The 23,405-nt window shown below is 49.0% G+C and overlaps 4 protein-coding genes and 1 non-coding gene across 5 annotated transcripts; 2 read left to right on the plus strand and 3 right to left on the minus strand.

The window, feature by feature from the left end:
• Window positions 1-3,523: 3,523 nt before the first annotated feature.
• EI90DRAFT_t176 lies at window positions 3,524-3,596 on the minus strand. The gene has a single exon. It is a non-coding gene; the product is annotated as a tRNA-Thr (tRNA).
• Window positions 3,597-8,733: 5,137 nt separating this feature from the next.
• On the minus strand, window positions 8,734-9,509 carry EI90DRAFT_2928312 (kinase-like domain-containing protein; the record flags this gene model as incomplete). Its single annotated transcript, XM_039054959.1, has 3 exons — window positions 8,734-9,162; window positions 9,210-9,284; window positions 9,336-9,509. Coding segments are annotated over 3 exons (678 nt in total), but the record flags the coding sequence as incomplete, so codon positions are not given.
• A 2,170-nt stretch (window positions 9,510-11,679) lies between these two features.
• Window positions 11,680-12,818, plus strand: EI90DRAFT_2975113 (kinase-like domain-containing protein; the record flags this gene model as incomplete). The annotated part of the gene is made up of 4 exons (XM_039055836.1): window positions 11,680-11,904; window positions 11,957-12,031; window positions 12,084-12,299; window positions 12,356-12,818. 4 exons carry the CDS (start codon window positions 11,680-11,682, stop codon window positions 12,551-12,553), a joined length of 714 nt encoding a protein of 237 aa, XP_038913586.1. The 3' UTR covers window positions 12,554-12,818.
• Window positions 12,819-15,301: 2,483 nt separating this feature from the next.
• On the plus strand, window positions 15,302-16,734 carry EI90DRAFT_1800790 (kinase-like domain-containing protein). Its single transcript, XM_039052213.1, has 6 exons — window positions 15,302-15,307; window positions 15,366-15,681; window positions 15,730-15,804; window positions 15,858-16,073; window positions 16,128-16,487; window positions 16,545-16,734. The coding sequence occupies exons 2-5, from the start codon at window positions 15,511-15,513 to the stop codon at window positions 16,359-16,361; spliced, it is 696 nt and encodes a 231-aa protein (XP_038913587.1). The 5' UTR covers window positions 15,302-15,307; window positions 15,366-15,510; the 3' UTR covers window positions 16,362-16,487; window positions 16,545-16,734.
• Window positions 16,735-19,098: 2,364 nt separating this feature from the next.
• EI90DRAFT_3067963 (PPPDE putative peptidase domain-containing protein) lies at window positions 19,099-22,018 on the minus strand. The gene is made up of 9 exons (XM_039061061.1): window positions 21,717-22,018; window positions 21,523-21,601; window positions 21,341-21,445; window positions 21,269-21,281; window positions 21,139-21,213; window positions 20,578-21,077; window positions 20,444-20,519; window positions 19,600-20,382; window positions 19,099-19,532 (listed from the first exon to the last, which is right to left on the minus strand). The coding sequence occupies exons 1-9, from the start codon at window positions 21,809-21,811 to the stop codon at window positions 19,309-19,311; spliced, it is 1,950 nt and encodes a 649-aa protein (XP_038913588.1). The 5' UTR covers window positions 21,812-22,018; the 3' UTR covers window positions 19,099-19,308.
• Between the last annotated feature and the right edge of the window lie 1,387 nt (window positions 22,019-23,405).

The raw sequence follows: 23,405 nt of genomic DNA on the forward strand, positions 1-23,405 counted from the left end.
TGCAGCGGGTGGGCGACTCGACGAAGTAGGAGGGTGGGAGGGCACAGCCACTCCAGGGAAGCCAGCGGTGGCCTGCAGTAGCGGCAGTTGTGGCGTGGTGGCAGGAGCAGGGGCTGCAGGAGGAAGAGGGGACGAGGTCGGTTGTCTGCGATTACAGTGAGGGGTACGGACTCTCTTTCGAGCGATCCGGCGACCTAGGGCGATGAGTGCATCACCGACGCATTTCTGCTCTCCCCTGAGTGTGACTGCATGCGACTCACCAGGACCATGGTGGGGCAAAACCATGATCTTCGCATGGGAAAAGTCTTGGATCTGTTTCAATCCAGCACCCACCCATCCAATAACGTGTCCAGCGATGGCGTCTGGTATACCAATCGTCATGGTGATACGGGGTGGAGGTGTAGCGGGGGTGGTACAGGTCTTAGCATGGGTGGGGCGGTTCTCAGGCGCCTTCGTAGCGCAGCCTTTTCCTTTCGACGACGTAGAGGGTCCTGCCACGGAAGTAGAACCGATGACGTTGGAAGGGGGGCGGTGAGTAGGGGTTTCTCTGGAGGCCATGAGTGAAGCGAAGGAGGATATGAAGTCAGGGTCGTCAGCGACGGACTGCACAAGCTGATCCAGTTGCTCCTTAGGAAGTCGTGGTGTAGACATGGTAGAGAGGGAACAGGGTAGAAGGTAGGGTAGTGTCGAGGGCTAGGGAAATGCTGTCGATGTTGGGTAGCGTTAACAATCTGTCAGGGACTGCGTGTCAGTTCACGACAATAAGGGTGTTCCCGAGAATCCTAGTTGTTGTTAACGCTGAAGTGCCACCTTCAGCAGAGATAGGGCTTATATACATGGATACTGCTATCCACTAGAGCACGGCTATAAACAAGATAAGAAACAGCCTGTTACAAAAATGGGGCCGGAGGTGCCCATTTTCATCCATTCAAGGCACAGGAAGAGGGAAGGGGGTAGAGGTTGAGCTCATGCGATTTTACAGATATTTTAACATATGGTTTAACAGATGTTTTCACAAGTGGTAGTTTAGGTGGTTAATAATTGGATAAACTCTAATTATTTACATATCATGTGATTTGGGTGTGTGCAGGGCCCATAAGAGTCTAAATTGGGAAATTTCCCATTTCCATAACATCGCCCCCCAGACTCTTATGGGTCTCTGCACAGAACAGCAATAGCCCACCCAAAAACTAAAAGCGAAACAAAAAGAAGAGAAGAGAAAGGTTGTGAGAAGTCTCACAATATAGAAAAATTCCCTCAGCCAGCACCAAAACCCGGTGGGAAAGCTTGGCATGAGGTTTAAATTACGAAATAAAACATCAAAATTATAAGAAATTATAAGAAATAAAGTAAATGAGGCCTCAGCCCCCCAGACTCCTATGGTCCCACAGGGAGGTGGCTCACCAGGTGGTCGCATAGGCCCCAAAAGCCTTGGGGGAGGCAGAAGTGGTGCCCCAGACTGGAGTCGGGGCTGAGTTGGGTCCGCGCTGCAAATAGCAGAGTTGAGCAGACCCAATGAGGTTGGAGTGCAGCGGAGAAGTGGCCGCACTGAAGGAAAGGGGAGATAATGATTGGGGAGAGGGATTGTGGAAGTTGGCAGAGGGAGAGGGAGTGGTGGGGTGGAAAGGGGAAGAGAAATGGCGAGGGGATGCGGCACTTCCGGGGACGGCACAGCGAGTGGGGTGTCCAGAGACGGTGTGGGGCGCTTGGAAATCGGCCGGGTATGCCAGAGAATGGGTGGTGGATCGACCGGGTGTGGGGGAGGGAGCGGTGGACGCGTCGAAATCGGCATTTGCGTCGAAATCGACAGATGGGACGGCGTTGAGGGGCGCTGAGGGGCTGGAGGGGGAGTTTGAGCGACCAAACGCGACGAAATCGCCGGTTTGGGTGTCGATTTTGACCCAAATTGCGGCAGTTCATGGGCCAGACGCGTCTGCACAGGCGGACGCGTGATTGCATGAAGATGACGCGAAATTGGGGGGTTGGATGATGCTGGAATGGGCGTTTGGGGATGGGAATTGGCTGGGATGGGCTGGGAGCGCGTCAGAACGGCGCTGGGAGGCCGCATTTCAGGTGGATATGCAGCGATTAACTCCTTGATGTGATTGAAATGTGAATAAAAGTCCAGTAGTCTCCCAATCAAAAGATCCCAAGCCAGACGCATGCTACTCAGCTGAGAACCACCCAATAGTAAGCAGTAATCACCCCGGGGGTCCACCTCAAAGTCGCCCGGCATATATCCCAGAATCGCTGCCGTTTGCGTGAATTTTCGCACCGCTTGAACAATGGCGCTTATTTGCTGGCGGCGCGAGCGTTTCAGGCGATAGATGGCTTTCCCTGTGGCCTGATCGTAAGCTTTTTCCAATCCAATTGTCTCCAGAGTAAATTTTCCCCAATTCCATAGCAATTCCAATGGTGCAGGCGCGTCCGGAAGCGTTCCACTAGAGAACTCCTCCAAAGCTTGCCGCAAATGGAAAATCGCCCTCTGGCGATCGTCTGGGGGTCTCAGCGCGAGGTTCTGGGGTGTCTGTTCCTGCGCAGAGTGTCGCATATCCGGATTCCTGGATGCGACCGGGGTTGGGGCACCAATGTTACAAAAATGGGGCCGGAGGCGCCCATTTTCGTCCGTTCGAGGCGCAGGAAGAGGGAAGGGGGTAGAGGTTGAGCTCATGCGATTTTACAGATATTTTAACATATGGTTTAACAGATGTTTTCACAAGTGGTAGTTTAGGTGGTTAATAATTGGATAAACTCTAATTATTTACATATCATGTGATTTGGGTGTGTGCAGGGCCCATAAGAGTCTAAATTGGGAAATTTCCCATTTCCATAACACAGCCGATAGAATGACAACATGAAAAGATAACTATTCATTCGGATAATCGTAAGCGAGGTGTGGGAAAGGGGTGACATGTGGATGGAAGATAGAAGTGGGATGCTAAGCGAGAGCTAAGCGAAATTACCTGCATTCTTTGGATCACTCCAGATCGTCTTACGGCAACTCCCTTCCAGCATAGGGAGTCAGGGTAGCCGGTTAGGCCATGCCCTGACAAAGGCCTGGCCTTGGGACACCTCTGCAAACCACTGATGCCAGCGATTTGCAAATCCTCGACACACCTCCAACCACCGCTAATAGCAGTGGTTCTCAGTCTCCACCATGGCTCTCACAGGCTGTGGAAGACCACCTCGACCACCTAGAGTAGATTGTAAGAAACTTGGCAGAGTCAGTGACCTGCCAACTGATGGGCCTCTTGCCAGAGTTGGCAGCCTGCTTTGACGGGCTATGGAGATTCACCCTATTTGTGCCATCAGACTCAACCAGGGCCACCCACTCATGGGCAGAGGTGCGTCCTCACTGGCCAAAATCTGACTCCCTGTTAGTGTGCCTTCAGGCACACTTCCCTCTCATCTTGAGAGGTCAGAGATGGTTCATACAACCATCTCCCAACCATGTTTACACCGGATCAATGGCACTTCTGTTGGAATTTGTACATGTGGTCTTGGGAACCTAAATGCTAAAATATGGACATTCTGGGAGTCGAACCGCAGAACCCTGCATAGGTACCAAGAGTGTGTTACCATTACACTAAATGCACGCATTAGGCAGAGGTGGTTTCTAACAACTTCAGCCTTTGCTGAGTGCCAGCTTGTTACGGATACGGAGTCTCCAACGACCATATCTGTCGCATGGTCAAAGACTTCCCCTCTCTATCGCTCCTCCCCTCTTTCTCCTTTCCGTCCTCTATCCCGCTACCCTATCCTCCTTACCCGTTCTACCCCTTTCCCCCCCCTCATGCAAAGCTTTCCCCATTGGGGTTTTGGTGCTGGCCGAGGTTGTTTGTGTTTTGCAGGATTTCCCACGACCTTACCATTTGTAGATAGTCATGCATCTTGTATGGAAACCGCCAAAGGCGGTTCCCACTAACTAACAACTGCTCTACAACTGTCTCGTGTACCGTCTTTTGTAACAACCCTCCCTGTGACTCAACTGAACCCGTGTGACTGTACAACTCTCAATATGTCTTATAAGTCTGGTTATATCGAGTCCTCTAACGGCCCTCGCCGCGATAACTCGAGGTCGAGAGTCGAAGACTCTCGACATGTGTATCGTCCTACTGAATCTGTACCCTATGGGTCATCATCACTCCGCTCTCCCCCCAGTACTCAACATATGACATCACCTCACAATCTTGGAGATCGTGAATACTTTGAGGCCCATCTTCCCATGATGCCGGCACGTTCGCTACGCGAACGCCAAGTCGCCGCCCATCCACCGTCTGTTCCCTCCTTCACCAGTCATCATGTTTCCCGCCAACGGTACGTTCCCTTTGGGAACGCCAAGTCACCGAAGGCCCTACTAGTCAGTCCTCATTGCATGCTTATGACATCAACCTGCTACCGGTACGTTTGCACTGCGAACACCAAGTACCTGATAGCAACTATATGGAGTTCTCACCCATCTCACAAGTCGCGACCTCGCACACGGTACGCTCCATTGAGGAGCGCCAAGTACCCATGGCTGACCCGTCCGTCCTGGCATCTCCAACTACCTACCATCAATCCCTTAATAGCTCACTACATCACCAATCATGATCGATGGGAACTCAATCGTCCACCCCCAGGCAAGACTGGGATCACTCATCGATCACATATCCTGTTATGGTACAGACCAGATATGACCTCACTCATCCCACTATAAGAACGGATTGAGGAATGGGGAATTTCCCCCATCCCCATAACACAGCTCACCAAAGCGCATTGCACTCTAATAAACTGCCCATATCCCTTCCACCTCCCACTCACACTGATATTGCATGTGTAGAGACAGTCTATATGACTGTCTCCCTGCTGGTCTTGCATCAGATCAAGGGTTTTTCAACCTTTGCTGAGTGCCAGCTCACTGAAGTGCATGACGCTCCAATGAGCTGTGAGTCTGAAAGGGCTCATATCTTCCCCACACCTCCTCTCATGCTGAGGTTGTAGACAGTCTATGTGACTGTCTCCCTACTGGTTTTACACCAGCGATACAGCTCTTCAACTTTTACTGAGGGCCAACTTACAGAAGCGCATTGTGCTTCACCCTTTCTTGGGCCTGCATCATGTATGCAGCCCCTACTCCCACTCTCCATTATTACCATAACATCTAAAAGACTTTATCAACTGCCTTATCTTGTTAATTAAATATCCAAATAATTTATGATGTGGAGTTGAAGTGCAATCAGATGAAAAATGAAAAGAAAACCCCACACAAGCAAGGTCTGGGCGGCGCAGCAGCCATTTCTAGTATTCATGCATATCCCGACATTTTTGGGAAGATGAGCTTCAAATGTACCTTCAATTTGCTTCATTTTGCACGATTTTTTGCGTGATTGTAGATTGATCTTCTGTCTGTATTTTGGCCAGACGGATTCTTCAAATTGTTTGTCAATAAAAAGTTATTCTTGATACATTAAATCGCTTTCTAACATATTGTGTCATATCCATTCCCGGCCATCGACTTCCGGTCCCTCCGATCCCTCCGGACTACCTCTGCTCCTTCTCTACTAACCTCGGAGCTCCCATATTCCGCAATCCTCTCGGTACCCCTCGATGGTCACCACCCCCTCCTTTCAATTTACCTACACCTCCCTAAGTACGGAGCCCTGAAGACTTCCGGACAGCTCCAACGTCCGCTAGCGCACCCCCACCTCTGCTGGGCAATACACTCACCTGCCCTGCAGAGCCCACCTTCGGGCCTATCCCTCCTTTCCATTTCTGGGTTATCACCCGCCTTTCCGTTAACCCCACGACCTGACTCGTCGGTAATATTCAGTTGGCTAATGTTTAACCCCGTTAGCTCTGCTCCATTTGGCTCTGCCATTTGCGGACCCGTCTTCGCTGTAACCATATATATATCCCACTTGTACATAGGTTACACTTCAGTAATAAAATCGACTAGAGTTACCCCCCTTCAGTTCTGGTTGCCAGTTAGTAAGTTAGGGCACGGACGTGTTACTAGGCACTGCACTCTTGGCATAAGTCGCTGAGGCCGAAGCCCTCCGCCACGGAGACTTTCCTTTGTCTCGAACCTGGTCTCTGACACAACCCACTTCAGTGCAGTCCAGAATGTACTTTTCTCAATAATTTACGGGTTGATTCAGTCCCGAATTATATATTTTGGAAGCTATTCAAATGGGCTATTCATCGATGTAAAGTGTGTTGACACCATGGGAAACAGTCCTGACACCCCTTTAGACAGTGGTCAGCATGAGCACAGACATTGAGTTATCCCAAAGACTCGCATCTGAAAAAGTATTTTGCGTTTTTCTCAATAATTTACTGGTCAATTTAGTCCCAAATTATATATTTTGGAAGCTATTCAGGTGGGCTATCCATTGGTGTAAAGTGCGTGGAAACCGTGGGAAACAGTCCTGACACCCCTCTGGACAGTGGCCAGCATTGTGCACAGACAGTGAGTTGGACAGCCAATTTCGCATTTTTCTCAATAATCTATTGGTCAATTCAGTCTCAAATTATATATATTCTGGAAGCTATTCAACGGGGCTTATCCAACTATGTAAAGTGTGGCTAAACCATGGGAAACAGTCTTGACACCCCACTGGACAGCAGCCAGCAATGTGTACAGATTATGAGTCGGGAGCAATATAACAATACTTTGTTGGGTATTGATCATTGTATAAATTTTAGAAATTCATATAAAACCCGACGGTCTACCTTATATGCCTGGGCTCGCTGGCCGAGTGGTAGGGTTGTGCTGTATTACTATAGACTGTATTGGTGCTTCAATATAATAGGTATGTGTAGTATGTATTCATAGCCCGTAGTATGTAGGGTTGTCTGTTCGAACCCCTGAAGAATATCTGCATTTCTTTTTGGGCTATTGCCCTGTGGTCACGTTGCAATGCATTTAAACTCAATGGTCTCGTTGCAACGCAGGGTGGCTGTTGCAACATCACGTAATCAACGCAAGATTTGGATTGCCACCGATCCGTTTTGGCTGTTGTATTGTGTTGCATTGAGTTATAATGTATTGATACAGATTTGTATTTTTTCGGACATAATTATGGCTACATCCAATATGTGTTGTGTGGTCAAGAGGAATGGTTTTCGGTGGCCATCCATGGACTATGATTTTTACACGTGACTGGAACCCGGCAAGCCGTAGGCTTGCCGACCCCCATTTCTAATGCGCAGCACTTATGCAGGCGCTTAGTGATGTCCTCCACATTATCCTCCACATACGTCCCGGACATCTCCGGTGACTCAGAGCCGACTCCATTATGTAAAGAATCTATGAATGGTTCGATTGCGAGTCAAGCCCAATGGACTCTGTAAATTCCGTTTGCATGTGATGCCCCCGGGTGACTCCAGCACCAGGACTTACGTGTCTATTTAGTATTTTGACTTTTCGCCTTCGATCCAGTCTCTCTTTGCGAGCCTCGGATTTTTCCACTCCGCTCAATTTTGGGTCTCGCGGCGGTCGTCCGCTTCATTCCGTCAACTCCACGGTCTGGGAGCCTCCACGAAGGCAGTGGGAGCTCTATAGTGCGCTGCCGAGCGCGAATTGTGCTCCTGGCCTTATCCTTTCCTTCTTTTGCTCCTACTCATACAGTACTACCAATGCCAGGAAAGGATTGTTGGCCGTGGATGACATTTAATCAGCAGTTTTCTGGTCTAAAAAAATAGTTGTGATGCATGATGGCCTCGGCGCCATCGTCGTGACTAAACCCAATGGGTCAAAGGCATTCCCCTTCCCTCGTGTCCCAAAAAATCCTCTGGATTTAGGGATCATATCGTTCGAGACAGAGGTCGGGACATGCGTGGGTAGTCCCGCTGGCTTGTCGCCCCGATAATTGTGAACGAGTATATGTTTTGGGTTTAACAAAGGCAAATGAAACTGGTAGTACCATGAGGGAGAGGGGATGCGCGTCTGCATGCGGCAGATGCGTTTGGTTCATGTCTCTCCTTTACGGACACCTTTACTCTTCGTCAAATCGCACCAAAGTCTTCAAGCGGTGTTCAAGGAAGTTGTCATCGACTGTCTTGGTGGCGAGATTGTCCTTTTTCTGGCTGTTATCGCCACTGAGAACATTCTCCGTCATAGTTTGGATAATTTCATCGCTTCTGAAGGGACGTCATCTGGGTCGATAATCGCCTCCTTGCTCTTCGAGCCTCGAAGCTACCTGTAAACATTATCCTCTATGGCTCTTCTCTCCCTCTACGTATGATGTACCAACCTCGTTGGGTAGCGGGCAGCCGGGCACTGTTGGCACGGCCCTCGCAATTTTCAGGGGTCTGCCTGTTGAGAGGTGAGGCACATCATCTAACGAGAGCCAACGGTAAGACAAAGGTTGGATTCATGCCTCGGGTTCTCTCTATCCGTTCTCACGGCTCACAGACGCGACGTTAATAGGACGAACAGGACGGTACTCAAGCGGGATGTACAATTATCATGACGTTCCCTCATGCGACGAACATAGAAGCTGGGCAAGAGCATGAACTAGTAAGAGCAGTAGAAGAAGATAAGAGATAAGACCAAGAAAAAAATTGCAATGGAGAACGTGCCAAAGATCACTCGCCCTTTCTGTAGAAGTCCTCTAGATTGTTGCAGGAGGGGAGAAGGGGGTTGGGTACCAGGTCCCTCCGCTGAACCGCCACCATCCACATAAGGGTCATCTCTACGCGAGACAACCGTCGGAGGTATGGAGAGTGCAAGTTCTTGCACGACCTCACTCATTGTGAGTCGAAGATGGGGAGTAGAATTGCAGCATTTTTCGAGCATTCGCTGGGGCTGGTTCTGGAAATTCCAGACATAGGGTGATCTCTGTTGCAAAAGGGAATGAGCGATTTGCAGATTATTCTGACTCTTGAAAGGTCGTTCGCCGGTGAGAATCTAGATGGCGGAATTTCAAACCTTGGTTGTTGAAGAACAGGGGGAAAACAGACCTGCATTGCAGTGCAACCAAATGCCCAAACATCGGATGCTGTTGTTCGACGTGGCCATTCGTCGCTGTACTGCACTAATTCTGGGGCTGTGAATCGCATTGCTCCCACAATGCCCAGGTTAGCACTAGTGTTCCCCAATGAGAAACCCTCCAAAATAGTATGAATCCCGAAATCAGCAATCAGGGCTCTTCGATCACTGCCTATGAGGACATTCTCCTGAATGGGTGGTTTAGTGAAAGCTACCGCCAAACGTGATTGCGTACAGGCTTCATGTTCCCGTGAATGATTGGTGGTTCCTGACTGTGAAGATATCTGAGTCCTTCTGCTAAGTCATGAATCTGCGCTCGTGAATTGAAATAATTGGTTGCTTGACTTGGTAGGAGACCTACCATATTGATTTCGTCTATTTGAGGGTTCGATTGCAGGTATGATGCGACGTTGCCAAATCGACACCACGACGTTACGAAGCCTACTGTCAAAGTCCTCCCTTCTACCTCAAGGATGTATCCGTAGAATGGCACGATGTTTGGATGATTTATTTTGCTCCATATGTCTATCTCTCTGTGCAATTGCTAAGGCGAAAGTGATATCAAAGGATACGTTTTATGGTATACGACCAACTCACCTGGGCTAGTTTTTCGTCGCCCTGATCCTTGGAGGTCGGGTCCAAGATGTCGGGAGTGAAAAGTTTCAAGCACACCTTGCAGAGGTCGTTGGGAGTGTCAGGCAAGTTCAGGATGGCCTCAACAAGAGCATCAGCCCACCAAGATAGCACCACCTTCAGCTCGAGTTCTTTGCCACTGCGCCCGAAAAAGTTGAGAGTATTCTCCGCTACTTATTAACACTCTTCCGTTCTTCTGTATTTTCCCTGATAAGTCCTTCTCACTCAGACTATTCAGCTTCATAAATGCCTCCATGAAACGCCCTGAATTGTTGAGATTCATGATGTTGACCAGCTGAGCCGTACAGCTGAGTTTGCAGTTATCGGGGCGGTGAGGGTCTTACCTCATTGTGGGAGTGTGTGGTCAAGCGTAATATAAAAAACCTCAGCAGCCAGCTTTGTGTTACCCCAATATGGCAATTACATAAATCCCCAACCAAGGGAAATTTCACATCGCGTGACAGCTAGAATCATGCTATAAAAATTACAGAGATGTTTAGCCTTGGGATGTAGCTCTCGTACCACACCGATTTTTCGCGTACTTTTTGATGAAAACACTAGCGCCTCCATCCTCGCCGAATCCAGGTGTTGTCCGCACGCACAAGGGACGACCATCCCCCTTGCAAACTTAGGCAGGTGACTAGCCCCTATCGGAATAGATGCACTCCCTTCCTTCCCATCAATCGAGTATCAATGCTTTTTCCAGATCGGTTCTTTGAGAGATCTAATTCTTCAGAGGTTCTTGGTGAACTTTCCTTTCCAAAGTAGTCTTGGTGCCAGACTCTCTGGTGGGCTGCGCGTGACCATAGGGGCATTGAATTGATGTGTCATGATGTGTTGGTGTTTGTGTGTGCCAAGCCGATGAAAAAACCATCACCGACTCTATTTCCGAACGGCTCCGTTGTTAACACCGCTTAAATCCGCGACCAGACTGTCCTAACAATTTAGATCTCCGATGACGTACGGCCATCTTTCTTTTACATATGAAGCACTCATTCCCGACATTTCTTTGTGGGAATTGCGTCATAAAAACTGGCTCAATCTCTACGGATCGATGTATCGTCGAGGATGAAGGAAATATGCTTACTGCAGGTTTTATCTCACCTTGGTGCTCAAGATCAAATCCATACGCAGGTAGGGGAATCGGTTCATAACTTGCTCAGGCAGGCTTGATTCTGGCGAACACTAGATTTTGGATGTTGCATACAAAGCTCCCGCTAAAGAGAGGCCGGTTACCTGCCTATCTGCCACATATAACAACAATCGTTGAACCTCCAACAGATGCCGCATGCTGCGCTAGCGTACTAGTGTCCCGGCAACTCCCAGAAACTCTACCTTGCTCCTGCCGCCTGGATTATGGCCCTGAGCCTCGAGGCATATGGAAGGGTTGGTAGCCTCATCGACCGACTCAGGGCGCCTGGTCAGTTCTCCTGCAATCAACTAGTGTGCGTAACACTCTCGACACTTTCTCTCACATTCCAGCATCCAGAATTTCTTGCAGGATATGGTGCGTTATTCACTTGTATGTGTGTGAGATCACGTTCCGATGTCTTTTTTGGTCGCGATGATCAGGGACAAATACTTTCTGAACCTTGTGCGTAAACTTCCCGACATGACCTTGCTACTTTGTCCGCTTGCAAAGCACTAATGTGCATTTCCTTATAACTCCGAATCACATCCGACACTATACACAAGCCTTGTCGCGTGCCGCTGGCGATTCAGAGTTCAAACAAATTTTCGCCCTACCCACCGAGAAGGAGACCGTGAATGTGGACTCCGGAACATCCGAGCTCTTGCCAGTTCCTGGAGACCTTTCCGAGAACTTAACAAAAGAAATAATGTCGAAACCGCGAGAGTTAGTGGGTCATGGCGGGCACTCTCGTGTGTATAAAGCCATGTGGAAGAGGGCCGGAGTGGACGACGATATTCGGGCAGTGAGTAAGCCACCCTGACATTTTGGATTTTCAATGACTCGATGATCTTTCAAGGTCTGCCTAAAACTCTTAGACCCAATCATACTCCAAGATCCCAAGGCGGAGGAGTACCAAACACTCGAGAGGGTAAGTTCCTTCATGCCTTATTGCAGAAGCCAGTCTCCGTCATCATTTTCGCAGCATCTGGCAAGAGAAATGAAAGTTTGGGGGAGATTGCGCCATGAAAATATCGCTCGCCTCTACGGATATATCGCCAAGGTGAAAGAAAACGTATTAACTGCCGGCTTTGTCTCGCCTTGGTGCCAAAATGGAACCATCACAACCTACCTGAAATCCAATCCACGGGCAGACAGATTCACATTAGTGAGTCAATCCATCAACATATCCAGGTAGGCTTTGGTTTGATGGGCACTAGTTTCGAGACGTTTCGTGTGGGCTCCGATATCTCCATACTCACGAGCCACCCATAGTTCACGGGGATATCAAGCCTGTAAGTTTACTCTGGGGCACTGTACATTAACCGTGTTAATGGCCCGCGCCAGGACAATGTTGTCATCGGAGATAACGAGAGAGCGTTGATAACCGACTTTGGACTATCGAAGATCATGGACGGTGTCAAAACGGGCCAAACTAGCACAAACTTTGCCATTTCAGGGAGCCCAAGATATATGGCTCCTGAATTGATGCGTGACACGGATGGGAAACCATTGCGCACGCCGAAATCAGACATTTGGGCTTATGGATGCACATCAATGCAGGTCGGTCTGGTACGGGGGTTAAATTAGTATAGCAGACTTCTAATGGCTGGTCGCAGATCCTCGTCGACAAACCACCATACGCGGAGAAAAACAATCTACAAGTATTTCACTGCCTCCTGGGGGGCCAATCTCCCTACGACTGGGATCTTAATGTCGAATACGAGCTCGTTTTTTCCATGTGTTGTCATCAAGAACCTTCCGACCGACCCACGATAGGCGCCGTAGTTGAGAAGCTTGCATTTTCACGCGAATAGTCTGCTGGGCCGGATTCCCTTCTCGAACTTTGTTAAAACGTCGGATAACTATCATATTGTTACTGTATCTAGTAGTAGTCTTGGGGCGGTGCAAAGGGTACAATACTCATTAGTCGTCATCAGAACCAGAGTAGTCTCCTGTCCCCAGTTACAGAACTGAGTCAGGGCAGGAATCTTGTACACCAAGTGTAAATCAAAACGTCACGATGCCACTTTTGAAGGAATAGACTTCTGGCATCACCAGCTCCCTTAGGTCCTCAGTGATCCATGCCATGTCAGCTACCGTATTTCCAATAGTTTGGGGTCATGGCCAGCACGGTTGCTCCTTCGCAGTCACGTCATTCTGGAGTGTCATGGAGTCGAAAGCGACTGTGAGATGTCGCAATCAATTGAGGGTCATCAACTCAAATCCCTGCTGCAGGGAGGATCATCGGCAGCCCAAGCTTGGAGCCGATTAAAGACCTACTTCAATGAGATAAGTACTCAGTCCGAAATCCATCACACTACTCCATCTCCCACTCCATCTCACAACAAACACCCAACTCCAATATAGAAATCCAGTACAGCAAAACCGGCCAGATTTCTAGTCAAGAAGCCAAAGTGCTCAAGCTGTAGAAAGATCGGACTTATGATGAAAAATTGTTGGGCTGCAGGGTGGAGCTGAAGGTATCAGCCCAAAGAGGATGAAGTTGAAGTCGAGGAAGCTGCTGGGAGAACCAGGCAGTCAGTTGGGAGAGAACATCGGAAATCATCTCCGACTCACCTGAGATACACTGCACATTCAGACGAGGATTCTTCACCTAGACAAAAACATCCCGAATCCCCTAAACATATTCCATTCATCATTGACTCCGGAGCGTCGTCACATATGACTCATGACTCATCTCATCTCCCCAAATATGGTAGCTGATAATCGACTCATCGAGGCCCTCGGCATCGGGAGCATCACTGGAAAAGTTCACCTACATAGATAGAAGAGATTAATCAATAATATTCCGAGACGTCCCATATGCACCAGAACTCCAAGATCCCGTATCAGTATCAACCACAAAACTTGGGAATCAACGTGGTGCAGTGTCAATCCGAGGCAGGGCCACCAACCAAGACCCGGAGAAATCAAAACTTATGTCCTTTATTTGTGGAAGTCGAACATATAGAGGCTGGGTCCTGCCTAAGTCGAACACGCACACACGTTTTCAGACAGCGAGGTCGAGTCTAAAAGACATTCTCCATCGATACAAAAATCGCCGATTGGTCCTGACCCCAGCGGGCTAGGCAAAGTCGATCGAAGGTAGACACAGATGTAATGGAGCTGTGAAAGCTCAGATGAAGCCTTCCCGAGATGGATCAGGAGTTATGATCAAGTAGGACAACATTGGGACACACTCGTGTATGCGAGAAGAGTACGAATTTGGGTGGCGGAGTCACGGAAAACGCGGCCCATCCTGGAACCGTCAACAATAAACGGGAGCTTTTATAGTTTTAATGCTTATGCAGGATGGAATATTGTTGGCTTGCACCAGTCTACGTTGTGTCTTCGTCCGTTATTGCTTATACCTGGCCTGGTAGCCCCACATTGCCGGCATTAGCCGATCTGAAGTCTCTCTCATCCGGCAATTCCCTGTGACCCCTAACCCCTCCTAATTGCTCACTTACCTTGATGATGACTCTGAGCCTCGAAGCATATGGGGATCACACTGAATGGGCAGGTTGCGTCCCCTGATTACGTCAATTTGTGTGCATCACATCCTTTTTCCTCATCTTCGCGTCTCCTTCCTTGTGACTGTGAGCGCTTACATCCATTTCCCTCAGCACTTTTTATCACGTTCCAACGCTCGAAATTCCTTCTAGTAAAATATGGTGCGTTGATCGCTTCACTTAGATGCGTTTGTCGGATCACATTCCGATGTGCTTTTTGGTCGCGGTTCAGGGTCGAATACTCTCCAAACCTTGTGCGTAAATTTTTGGGACAACCTTTCTCTTGCAGAAGAGCCCTAATGCGTATTATAATCCCAATCGCGAATGTCCATCTCGGTGAATCATCGGGTGGCTCTGAATCTTCAGCTCAAGAGAAGAGAGCAACTTTTGACGCCAACGATTGGCCAGCTTTCGCTGTGCGACAAATGCGAATTTGTGCGTAGTTCGTGTTTATATGTTCTACAAGAAGCTTTACATTGGTTTCTCATTATCTTGTAGCGACGGAGGATGCTCATGCTACCGAACTCGATCTCGATGACAACGAACACGACACATCCCTCGCTGCGTGCGGTTGTCACGGAAGTATTATTAGTGGCGAGCCCAGGCCCTTTCGTCCCGACTATCAGCCTCAGAATCGGAGTAAGTGATTTCCGTGTTGTTGAGTTCTTACGCTCAAGAGAATCCGCTACAGTTCAAATCAGTCGCGCTACAGTTCAAACTAACTGCAATGCTGCAGAGGCCTTTGAATTTAATTATGCGAATGGCAAGTGGGACACGTTTCCCAATGAGTTGTCTCTCATCCGACATTATATACTAGCCAATGCTGCCTTGTCGCATGCCATTGGTGATTCGGAGCTCAAACAAAACTTCCTTCTATCCCTCAAGACGCAGATCGTGACCAAGACATCCAAGTTCTTGCGAGTTCCTGGTAACCTTTCCGAGAACTTATCAGATGAAATAATGAGGGAAGGACGACAGCTGGTGAAGTACGGCGGACATTCTTGGGTGTATAAAGTCCAACGGAAGAGGACTGGAGCCGATGGCGATGGTCAGGCAGTACGTGATCCGTCCCATCTAACGTTTCGGATATCCAGTGACTCTACCATCCTCTAAGGTCTGCCTAAAGCTCTTAGTTTCAGAAGTCACACCTCACGGCTTTAAAGTGGAGAAGTATCGGACGCTCGAGAGGGTAGGTTCCTCCATGTCTCGTTACGGGAGCTATTCCGCAATCAACATTATCGCAGCATTTTGCAAGAGAAATGAAAACATGGGGGGGATTGCGCCATGAAAATGTTGCTCACCTTTGCGGATATATCGTTGAGGAGGTGGAAGGAAACGTTGTAACTGCAGGCTTTGTCTCGCCTTGGTGTCAAAATGGATCCATCACAACGTACCTGAGACTAAGTCCCCAGGCAGACAGATTTACATTGGTGAGTCAAACCATCAACACGCCCAGACAAGATTTTGATGAGCACTAGGTTCGGGATGTGGCATATGGACTTCAATATCTTCACGATCACGAACCGCCCATCGTTCATGGGGATATCAAGCCTGTAAGCAGACCGCGGAATCGCTGTATATTGATCGTGTTAATGACTTGCGCTAGGATAACATTCTCATCGGAGATGACGGGAGAGCATTGATAACCGACTTTGGATTATCCGAGACCACAGACAGCTTCACAACGGGCCAAATGAGCACAAACTTTGCCATTTCAGGGACCGTAAAATATATGGCCCCTGAATTGGTGGGTTACTATGAGAGGAAACCAATCAGGACGCTGGAGTCGGACATTTGGGCGTATGGGTGCACATCCATCCAGGTAGGTCTGGGACGAGGTATATCAGCATGGCACGTCTCTGATGGCTGGTCGTAGATCCTCACCGACAAACTGCCGTATGCATGTAAAGACAATCTACAAGTATTCCACCTCCTTCTGCGAGGTCAACCTCCCTTCCACTGGGATCTCGACGTCAAACACGAGCATATTTTTTCCAGGTGCTGCAGCCAAACACCCTCTGACCGACCAACGATCAGCCGCATTGTCGGGGAGCTTGAATTCCTAGCGCCTTCGAATATCGTTGCAAACAATGCGCGTATTTGCTCATGAACGGCTGGCCAGCAGTGGATGATTCTGCCTGTGAAACCTCGTCCATTCTTCATGCGTCAGTAGCCTAGCCGAGCTTCGCATTACCAAGTTCGTGCTAGTAGCCTCACTCACGTCCTGCGTTACCGAGTTCGTGTTAGTAGCCCCACTTATATTATCAATCTATTTAGTAGGATCACGCAACAGGTCGGGCCAACAGGCATGAGACGATACCTGCATCCACAAACGTCCCCGAATCGTCTTCTGCTTGGACAATACGAGCGCGATCAGAATGACCTGGCAAGCCACAAGGGCAAACCCTACAGGCTTGGGCTCGTTCTCGCGCGCGCGAATCTTTGCGCTGTTACTCGTCTTTAACTCAGCAATCCGGCAACTTCCAACAGCCCTCCGGCGTCTGCTTTTAACACAGCCCGCTTCGCGCGCCTGAATCTGAGTCAAAGCTATGAAGGCTTGAGTGCGGAGTTGCATCCGGTTAGAATATCGAGTGTGGGTGCGAGGCATGAAACTAATCGGGCTGAGCTCGTACTCCCACAATCAGAGCTGGGTGGTTCTGTATTAGAAACGTGTTGTTTCTTCCGTTTCGGGTTTGCGAAGGGTATCAAAACCAGTTGGTTTCAGACTTTGGCTCCGACCGCGTCAGACAGATCAAATCGGGCAAGTCAGGCGCGCGCCTCCTTTTCCAGCGATTCTTTATGTCCTTGTTAACTCTTGTGCACAACTGCCAACGATTTGTCTTCCCTTCCAACCCGCGCCTGTGCCTTCCTGGCCCGTCGAATCCAATGTTTCTTCTACCTACCTGTTTCTTCCCGAAAAGAGAAGCAACTTTTGAATCAAGAAACAGGAAGAAACAGGCAGAAAAAACCTGTTTCTTCGAACCGAACAACTGTTCCTCTGAGTGCTTGCATCCCCATTACTCGTCCTCGACATCTCACGTTCCAGCATCCTCCGAAATTCCTTCTTGCAAGATACGGTGCGTTTATCGCTAGTAGCGTTTTCGAGATCCCGTTCTGATGTACTAATCAGGGTCAAATACTCTCCGAATCCTGTGCGCATATTTTTTTGAGACGACTTGGCTTTTTTGTCTTCTTGCCGAAGAGCCAGCACCAATATGTACCCACTTATACCCCCGAATCGTGAATGTCCATCTCGGTGATTTATTGGGTGGATTTGGATTTTCGGCTCAAGAGAAGAGGGCAACTTTGGACAGCGACGATAGGCCGGCCTCCGTTGGGCCAATCTGTGCGTAGTTCGCGGCATTTTTCAGGAAGCTTTACATTGGTCTCTCATCGTTTTGGGAGGATGCTCATGCTGCTGAGCTCGATATTGAAGAGAATGAACACTATCACCCCTGGCTATCTGCGGTGGTCACGTACGTATTAGAGGCAGGTCCAAGCCTCTTAGTCAGGACCATAGGCCTCGGAGTTGGTGTAAGTATTTTCCGTGTCCTCGAGTTTTACGCTCAAGAGAATGTGCTACAGCCGGCGCTGAACAGGGCTGTGCGGAACTTAATCGTGTGAAAGGTAAGTAACCTCATCTGGCATTATATGCAGGCCAATCCTGCTTTGTCGCGTGCTATTGGTGACTTTGAATTCAAGGGGAGCAAATCTACACCGAAACATCCGAGTTCTTGAGATTTCCTGGTGAGAACTTAACAGACGAAATGATGAGGGAAGGACGACAGTCACATAGTGGGGTACGGTGGACACTCACGTGTATGGAGGAGGACCGGAGTCAATGATGATGGTAAGCCGCCCTAACGTTTTGGATGAGGTCTGCCTAAAACTCCTGGTTCCAGAAGTCACACTTCAAGATCCCAAAGCGGAAAAGTATCAGACATCTGAATATCTCATTGTGGAACCCAGTCCACAATCAACATTATCGCAGCATCTCGCAAGAGAAATGAAAGTATGAGAGAGATTGCGCCATGAAAATGTTGCTCGCCTCTACGGATACATCGTCGAGGAAGGAAACGCAGTAACTGCAGGCTTTGTCTCGCCATGATGTCAAATGGATTTATCACACGTATTCGAGATCAAATCCACGGGCGGACAGATTTACATTGGTCAGTCGATCCGTCAACATGCCCAGACAAGCCTTTAACGAAAGATTTCGATGAACACTAGATTCGGGATGTTACATGTGGCCTCCGATATCTTCACACTCGCGAACAACCCATCGTTCATAGGGATATCAAGCCTGTAAGCGCACTGCGGAAGGGCTGTGTATTAATCATGTTAACGACTGCCTCGCGCCAGGACAACATTCTCATCGGAAATAATGAAAGAGCATTGATAACCGCCTTTAAACTCTTGGGGATCCTGGGCGATTTCAAACCAGTAGGAGCTTTGCTATTTCAGGGACCATAAGGTTCATGGCTCCTGAATTGGTGCGGTGTACTGAGGGGAAAGTCCTGCGCACTCTGGAATTGCACGCCCACTCATATTGCTAATGTAGTTGCCCTACGTAGCGGACACAGAAAATATCTAATCGTGGCTAAGGATTAGCGCTTCCTCCTCACGCTAGATGGAAGATCAAAGGTCTTCGGGCCTTACCACCTGGCTTTAGTCATTGCCACGTTGTCCGATCCGGAGTCATCTCGGCCAGCGCGGTTTGCGTCATAGCTCCTCGGCGGTCCTATAATCCTGGAGTTTAGACCGAAAGCAACTGTAAGCAAAGCCGCCGCAATGGCCAAATCTCCGTAAGGATTCAAGCCGCTTTGGGGACTGTTCGAGCTCAGTGTTGCACCACCGTTGGACTGATATTCTTTTTTTTTTAAATTTGAGGACATTTTTCTAGGCGGACAAGAAAAAATTACCAATTAGAGTATAACGCCATGGCGATGTGTCAATCCATCCAAAGAATGCATGTACGTAACGATCCTAACCAATTTACAGAACAGGGGAGTGCCATTGTGAACACCAGTCATACGTCATCACGTCCTGAATCTCATTCAAGGACATAAAGCGCCTCCAACCTCCTCGACCAACTTTCGCACTTCCTGCTTGCTGATGCCAGTCGATGAATCTTCAGCACCAAAACCAGATGGTTCAAGCTTGGAAAGAATCTTCTGCTTGGCGTCCAACACCTCTAGCATGTCGCCCACCTCGTTGCTATCCGGCGAGTAAGATGGAGACAAATACACCAAGAGAGCAAGGGAAGCGACGAGCCGATGAACTAAGTCAGAGTAAAAACCATTCAAAAAAAAAGCATTGGAACGAATAGTCGAGATATAAAAACTTACCAACATCCTCGCTTTCCTTCTCCCTCTCAATAGCCTCAAGCAAAGCACAAGCCAGCTCAGCGTCCTCCGCTCCACTTCCATCCACCTCCCTTCTCGCCAGCTCATCCCAATACGCATCAGAATCCTTCACACTCGCGTGTCTCGCAGCCGCGATATTAAATGCAACGCTCGCAGCGGAACTTCGTACCGAAGAATCGCTATGCAACAGCCCTGCGACCAACACAGGAATCGCGATGGATTTCTCACGAGAGGCTGTTGCGGCGTTGGGAAAGGCAAATGTGTTGGCAGCGAGACGGAGGATGGTGAGTAATACAGGTTTAGGGACGTCAGAAAGAGAGCCAGGATTCGTCGATTTATCGATGTACCCTGAAATTTTCTTTTGTAAGACCGCCGGAGCGTTCGTCGACGCAAGTCTGTTATCAAGGACGGCAAGACGCCAGAGATCAACGAGGGGGAAGAGTCCAACGGGTGGAATGGTGTCTGCGAGCGCACTTGTCATTTCCGACCATTCCTTCACTTGCTTTGTGGTGACGGGAACGTCGACGTGTGATTTGGACGTGGCTGACGTTCCGGGAGGGAAACGTTGCTTGAGGAAGGCGGAAAAAGAGGAGGTGAGAGTGGATTTGGCCTTGATGACAGCGGCCGGACGATTAGATTTGGCATCAATTATAGACGTGAGGCGCGTGATAGGAACGTCAATAGAGGTAGGGACTTGGGAGAAAAGGATAGGAGATAGGGAGATCGCTCGGGTTGCAGGCAATTCAAGGCTTCTATGAGGGTGTGCTATGACCCCAAATAACAATCAATGTGATTTCCCGGCATCAATGAACGAACTCGCACTCACGAGGGAAGGCTGTATTCAGGAAACCTTCGACGGGCGCCCTGAGCTCCGCTATGCTAGGCAAAGCCGACTCCGATATCTGCCTCATTCATGTAAGAATGCAATGCACGACCGCACCACTCCAACAGGCTACGTACCTTCTCTCCTTTCAGAAGGCACAGGACGCTAGGAATGTTCCCGACATTCCACTTCTTTATAACGTCCTTGGCATTGCCAACACTGGCATCAACGCTGACAAAAGCAACCCTGTTCAAATTGGCCTTCTCCTTGGCAAGAGCTTCGAAGGCAACTTCTAGCTTCTTCTCAGAAGGCAAGTTCTGTACAAATAGTGCAATAACGCCTCTATGCTTCTCCAATATAGACTCAAATGATGCTAAATTTGTTGAGACAAGTAGGTGAGAGCTAAGTGACGATAGACTCGGTTGCGTCCCTGCAGCAGCAGGTCCAGACACGGCTCGAGCAGCAACATTTTGTAATAGCGAAGAGCCAACACTAGGAGAGGGAGTTTGCGCGGGGGCAGGGTACGTCTGGGGAGGTGAGACCCCAACGGCGCTCGGTGGAGCGCGACGATACATGCTATCAATCATGGGGCGCATTTGTTGACCCAAGGGAGTGGAAAGGAACTGAGCAGGCAATTCTGCATCGCAAATTAAGCGTAAGAATAATGTTACGGAAAAATACATCTCATCTGCAATTACCTCTGATGTGAGCGGGGATGGTCCCTCCTGTGAGGAAACCAACCACGTCGTTCGTGAAGCTATTGCAGTTGAACTCTGAGGGAACCGTTAATCAAGCTAACCTCATGGAAATTCGGATTGGTTTCCGTACCTAGAAGATGATACTAGAAAATAGCGTTCCAACCGTCTTAGCCGATATGGTACAACTGCTTCCCAAACTCACCTTCTCGGCTGTATAGTGGCCCCTTAGTTCATCGATATAGTCATCATATGTAGCCTGGTCTATTTCTGTCTCGCCCATATCATATACATGAAGAGGCGACCCAAGCTATCCGAGATATGGGTCGACGTCAGCCTTGGTCCCTACCCACCCATTTCACTTCGGAATTGGAAGATAGTACCCACAAATGTCGTGCCAGGAGCAGAGGTAACTATCCCTGGTCCATAATGTATTTCCTTGCCAAAGGCAACGACGGACGTATGCCTTTGAGAGTCAACATTTTTTCAAATTGACAGAACGACGAAACCATGTGAAGGGATGGTAGACGTAAGAAGCTGCAATTCTGTGGCCAGGGAGCAAGGACTGCAAACCGACGTACCATATCCCATCAATCTGGCCTCCAGTTAGAGGGGACATGGCACGAGCCATGCCACGACTAAGATCGTAGACAAATAGTTTTACCGGGCGACCCATATGATGGTCCCAATGAAAGATGAACGATTTGAGGGCTTGGCGGGCGCCTAGGGATTGTCACAAAGACTATGCTGCCTTAGGTTCAAGGCTTAAGTACAAGACCAGGATAATGATCCCCAGGCGTCAGGGGTGCATACGCAAGCACGTTCGAGAAAAGGGAGGAAATAAATACAAACTATTCCGATCGAAGGAACGCGTCACCTTCTCACACACACGTGGTATCAAATGTGCTGTCAACGCGAACAAGCTCCATCGTTGCCGGATCTTCCAGGCTGCAAGAAGAGCGCCAATGGGGAGGATGAGTAAGACTGTCTGAATCATTTGCCGACCACAATGCCACAGTCGAGGGACAGATAACTATCATTTGGGAACAATATTATCCTGCCTTTCTGAACTATCTCCGCTAATACATCGCCATGCCGCCCTTAATTGGAGTGCTTTGCTTTTCTCAATTTGTCTCCCAATGGCCAGGACTGCATCCATTCAAGGTAATACGTACCCTGGCTTCAACCAGCTCCTGCGCAACGACATCCCTGCGCCCGACTCGTACAGAATATTCAGAAACTAAATCGAAAGAAACACGAGGCGAAAGCGGGGAATACATGCTCTGGACCTTTTCTAGACCCTTTTCTTGCCTGACAAGGGTTCGAGGGGAAGGTCACAAAAATCACGCCAATAGTCATTAGAACATGAAGGCAATACTAGCTGTGTTCAAGACGTGCACAAGGATGTTCATCCCTTGAATGGCGGCACTTTCTTTCTCATATTCATCTCGGGACCTCCTCTGAAGCCGACTGAGTCTCTCGACCCGAATGGTATGGCATGCAAACACAGCGACAATCTCCCCATTACCTCATCAGTCCGCGTAATGGCCGTGGAAATCCGTTTCCCGGTAAATCCTCGCGTAGTGGTATGTAGAAACAAGAACATTATCCAAGACCTGACAGTCACGTCAGAGAGAGATCCGGAGGAGAACGCCGAGGCTGTCGAGCCCTAAGCAGGCATGGAGAACGCGTTCTCAGCGGAGTGTGTGTAGCTACCATATGAGAGTGCAAATAGAAAGAATTAATACTGGAATCCGGACAGCAGGCCGACAACGCAACAGCATGAACACAGATAGTTGGAGGTAAGATGCATAGTGACTTCTCGCAACAGCGGTCCAGTGGCCAACTCGTACTGTTGTGGGTGACTAGCTGCGGTTCAAGGTGGCGAACGAAAGTGGTTCTCCGAGACGCGCCAGTTCATACTGTTACAGGACCTGTGATAAGTAGTAGTATGAGCACGATGTTGGATATCGTGCCCTTTCGGAATCCCATCGCAGTTAGTGGTGATGGGCCACATCAGGTCACCTGTGACCTGGCCCTACTTACTGGGCCACAGCCTGCACAGGTACCCGTGCAGGACAAAAGGAGAGTTAAGAATGCAGCTCGGACTCGCCACGTCGGTCATAGAGTGCCGGTGGCTCGCCAAACCTTTGGCCATCTGGGGCGTCAGGCTGCTATTAATTCCCAACGCACACGCGTGACGTGCACAGGAATTGTTTATGTAAAGAGGTCGGAGGTAACGCGATCATGCAGGGAACGATGACCCCGAC

The sequence above is a fragment of the Cantharellus anzutake genome (genome assembly GCF_015039405.1).
Source record: "Cantharellus anzutake strain C23 chromosome Unknown EI90scaffold_41, whole genome shotgun sequence".
Classification (NCBI taxonomy): Eukaryota; Fungi; Basidiomycota; class Agaricomycetes; order Cantharellales; family Hydnaceae; genus Cantharellus; species Cantharellus anzutake.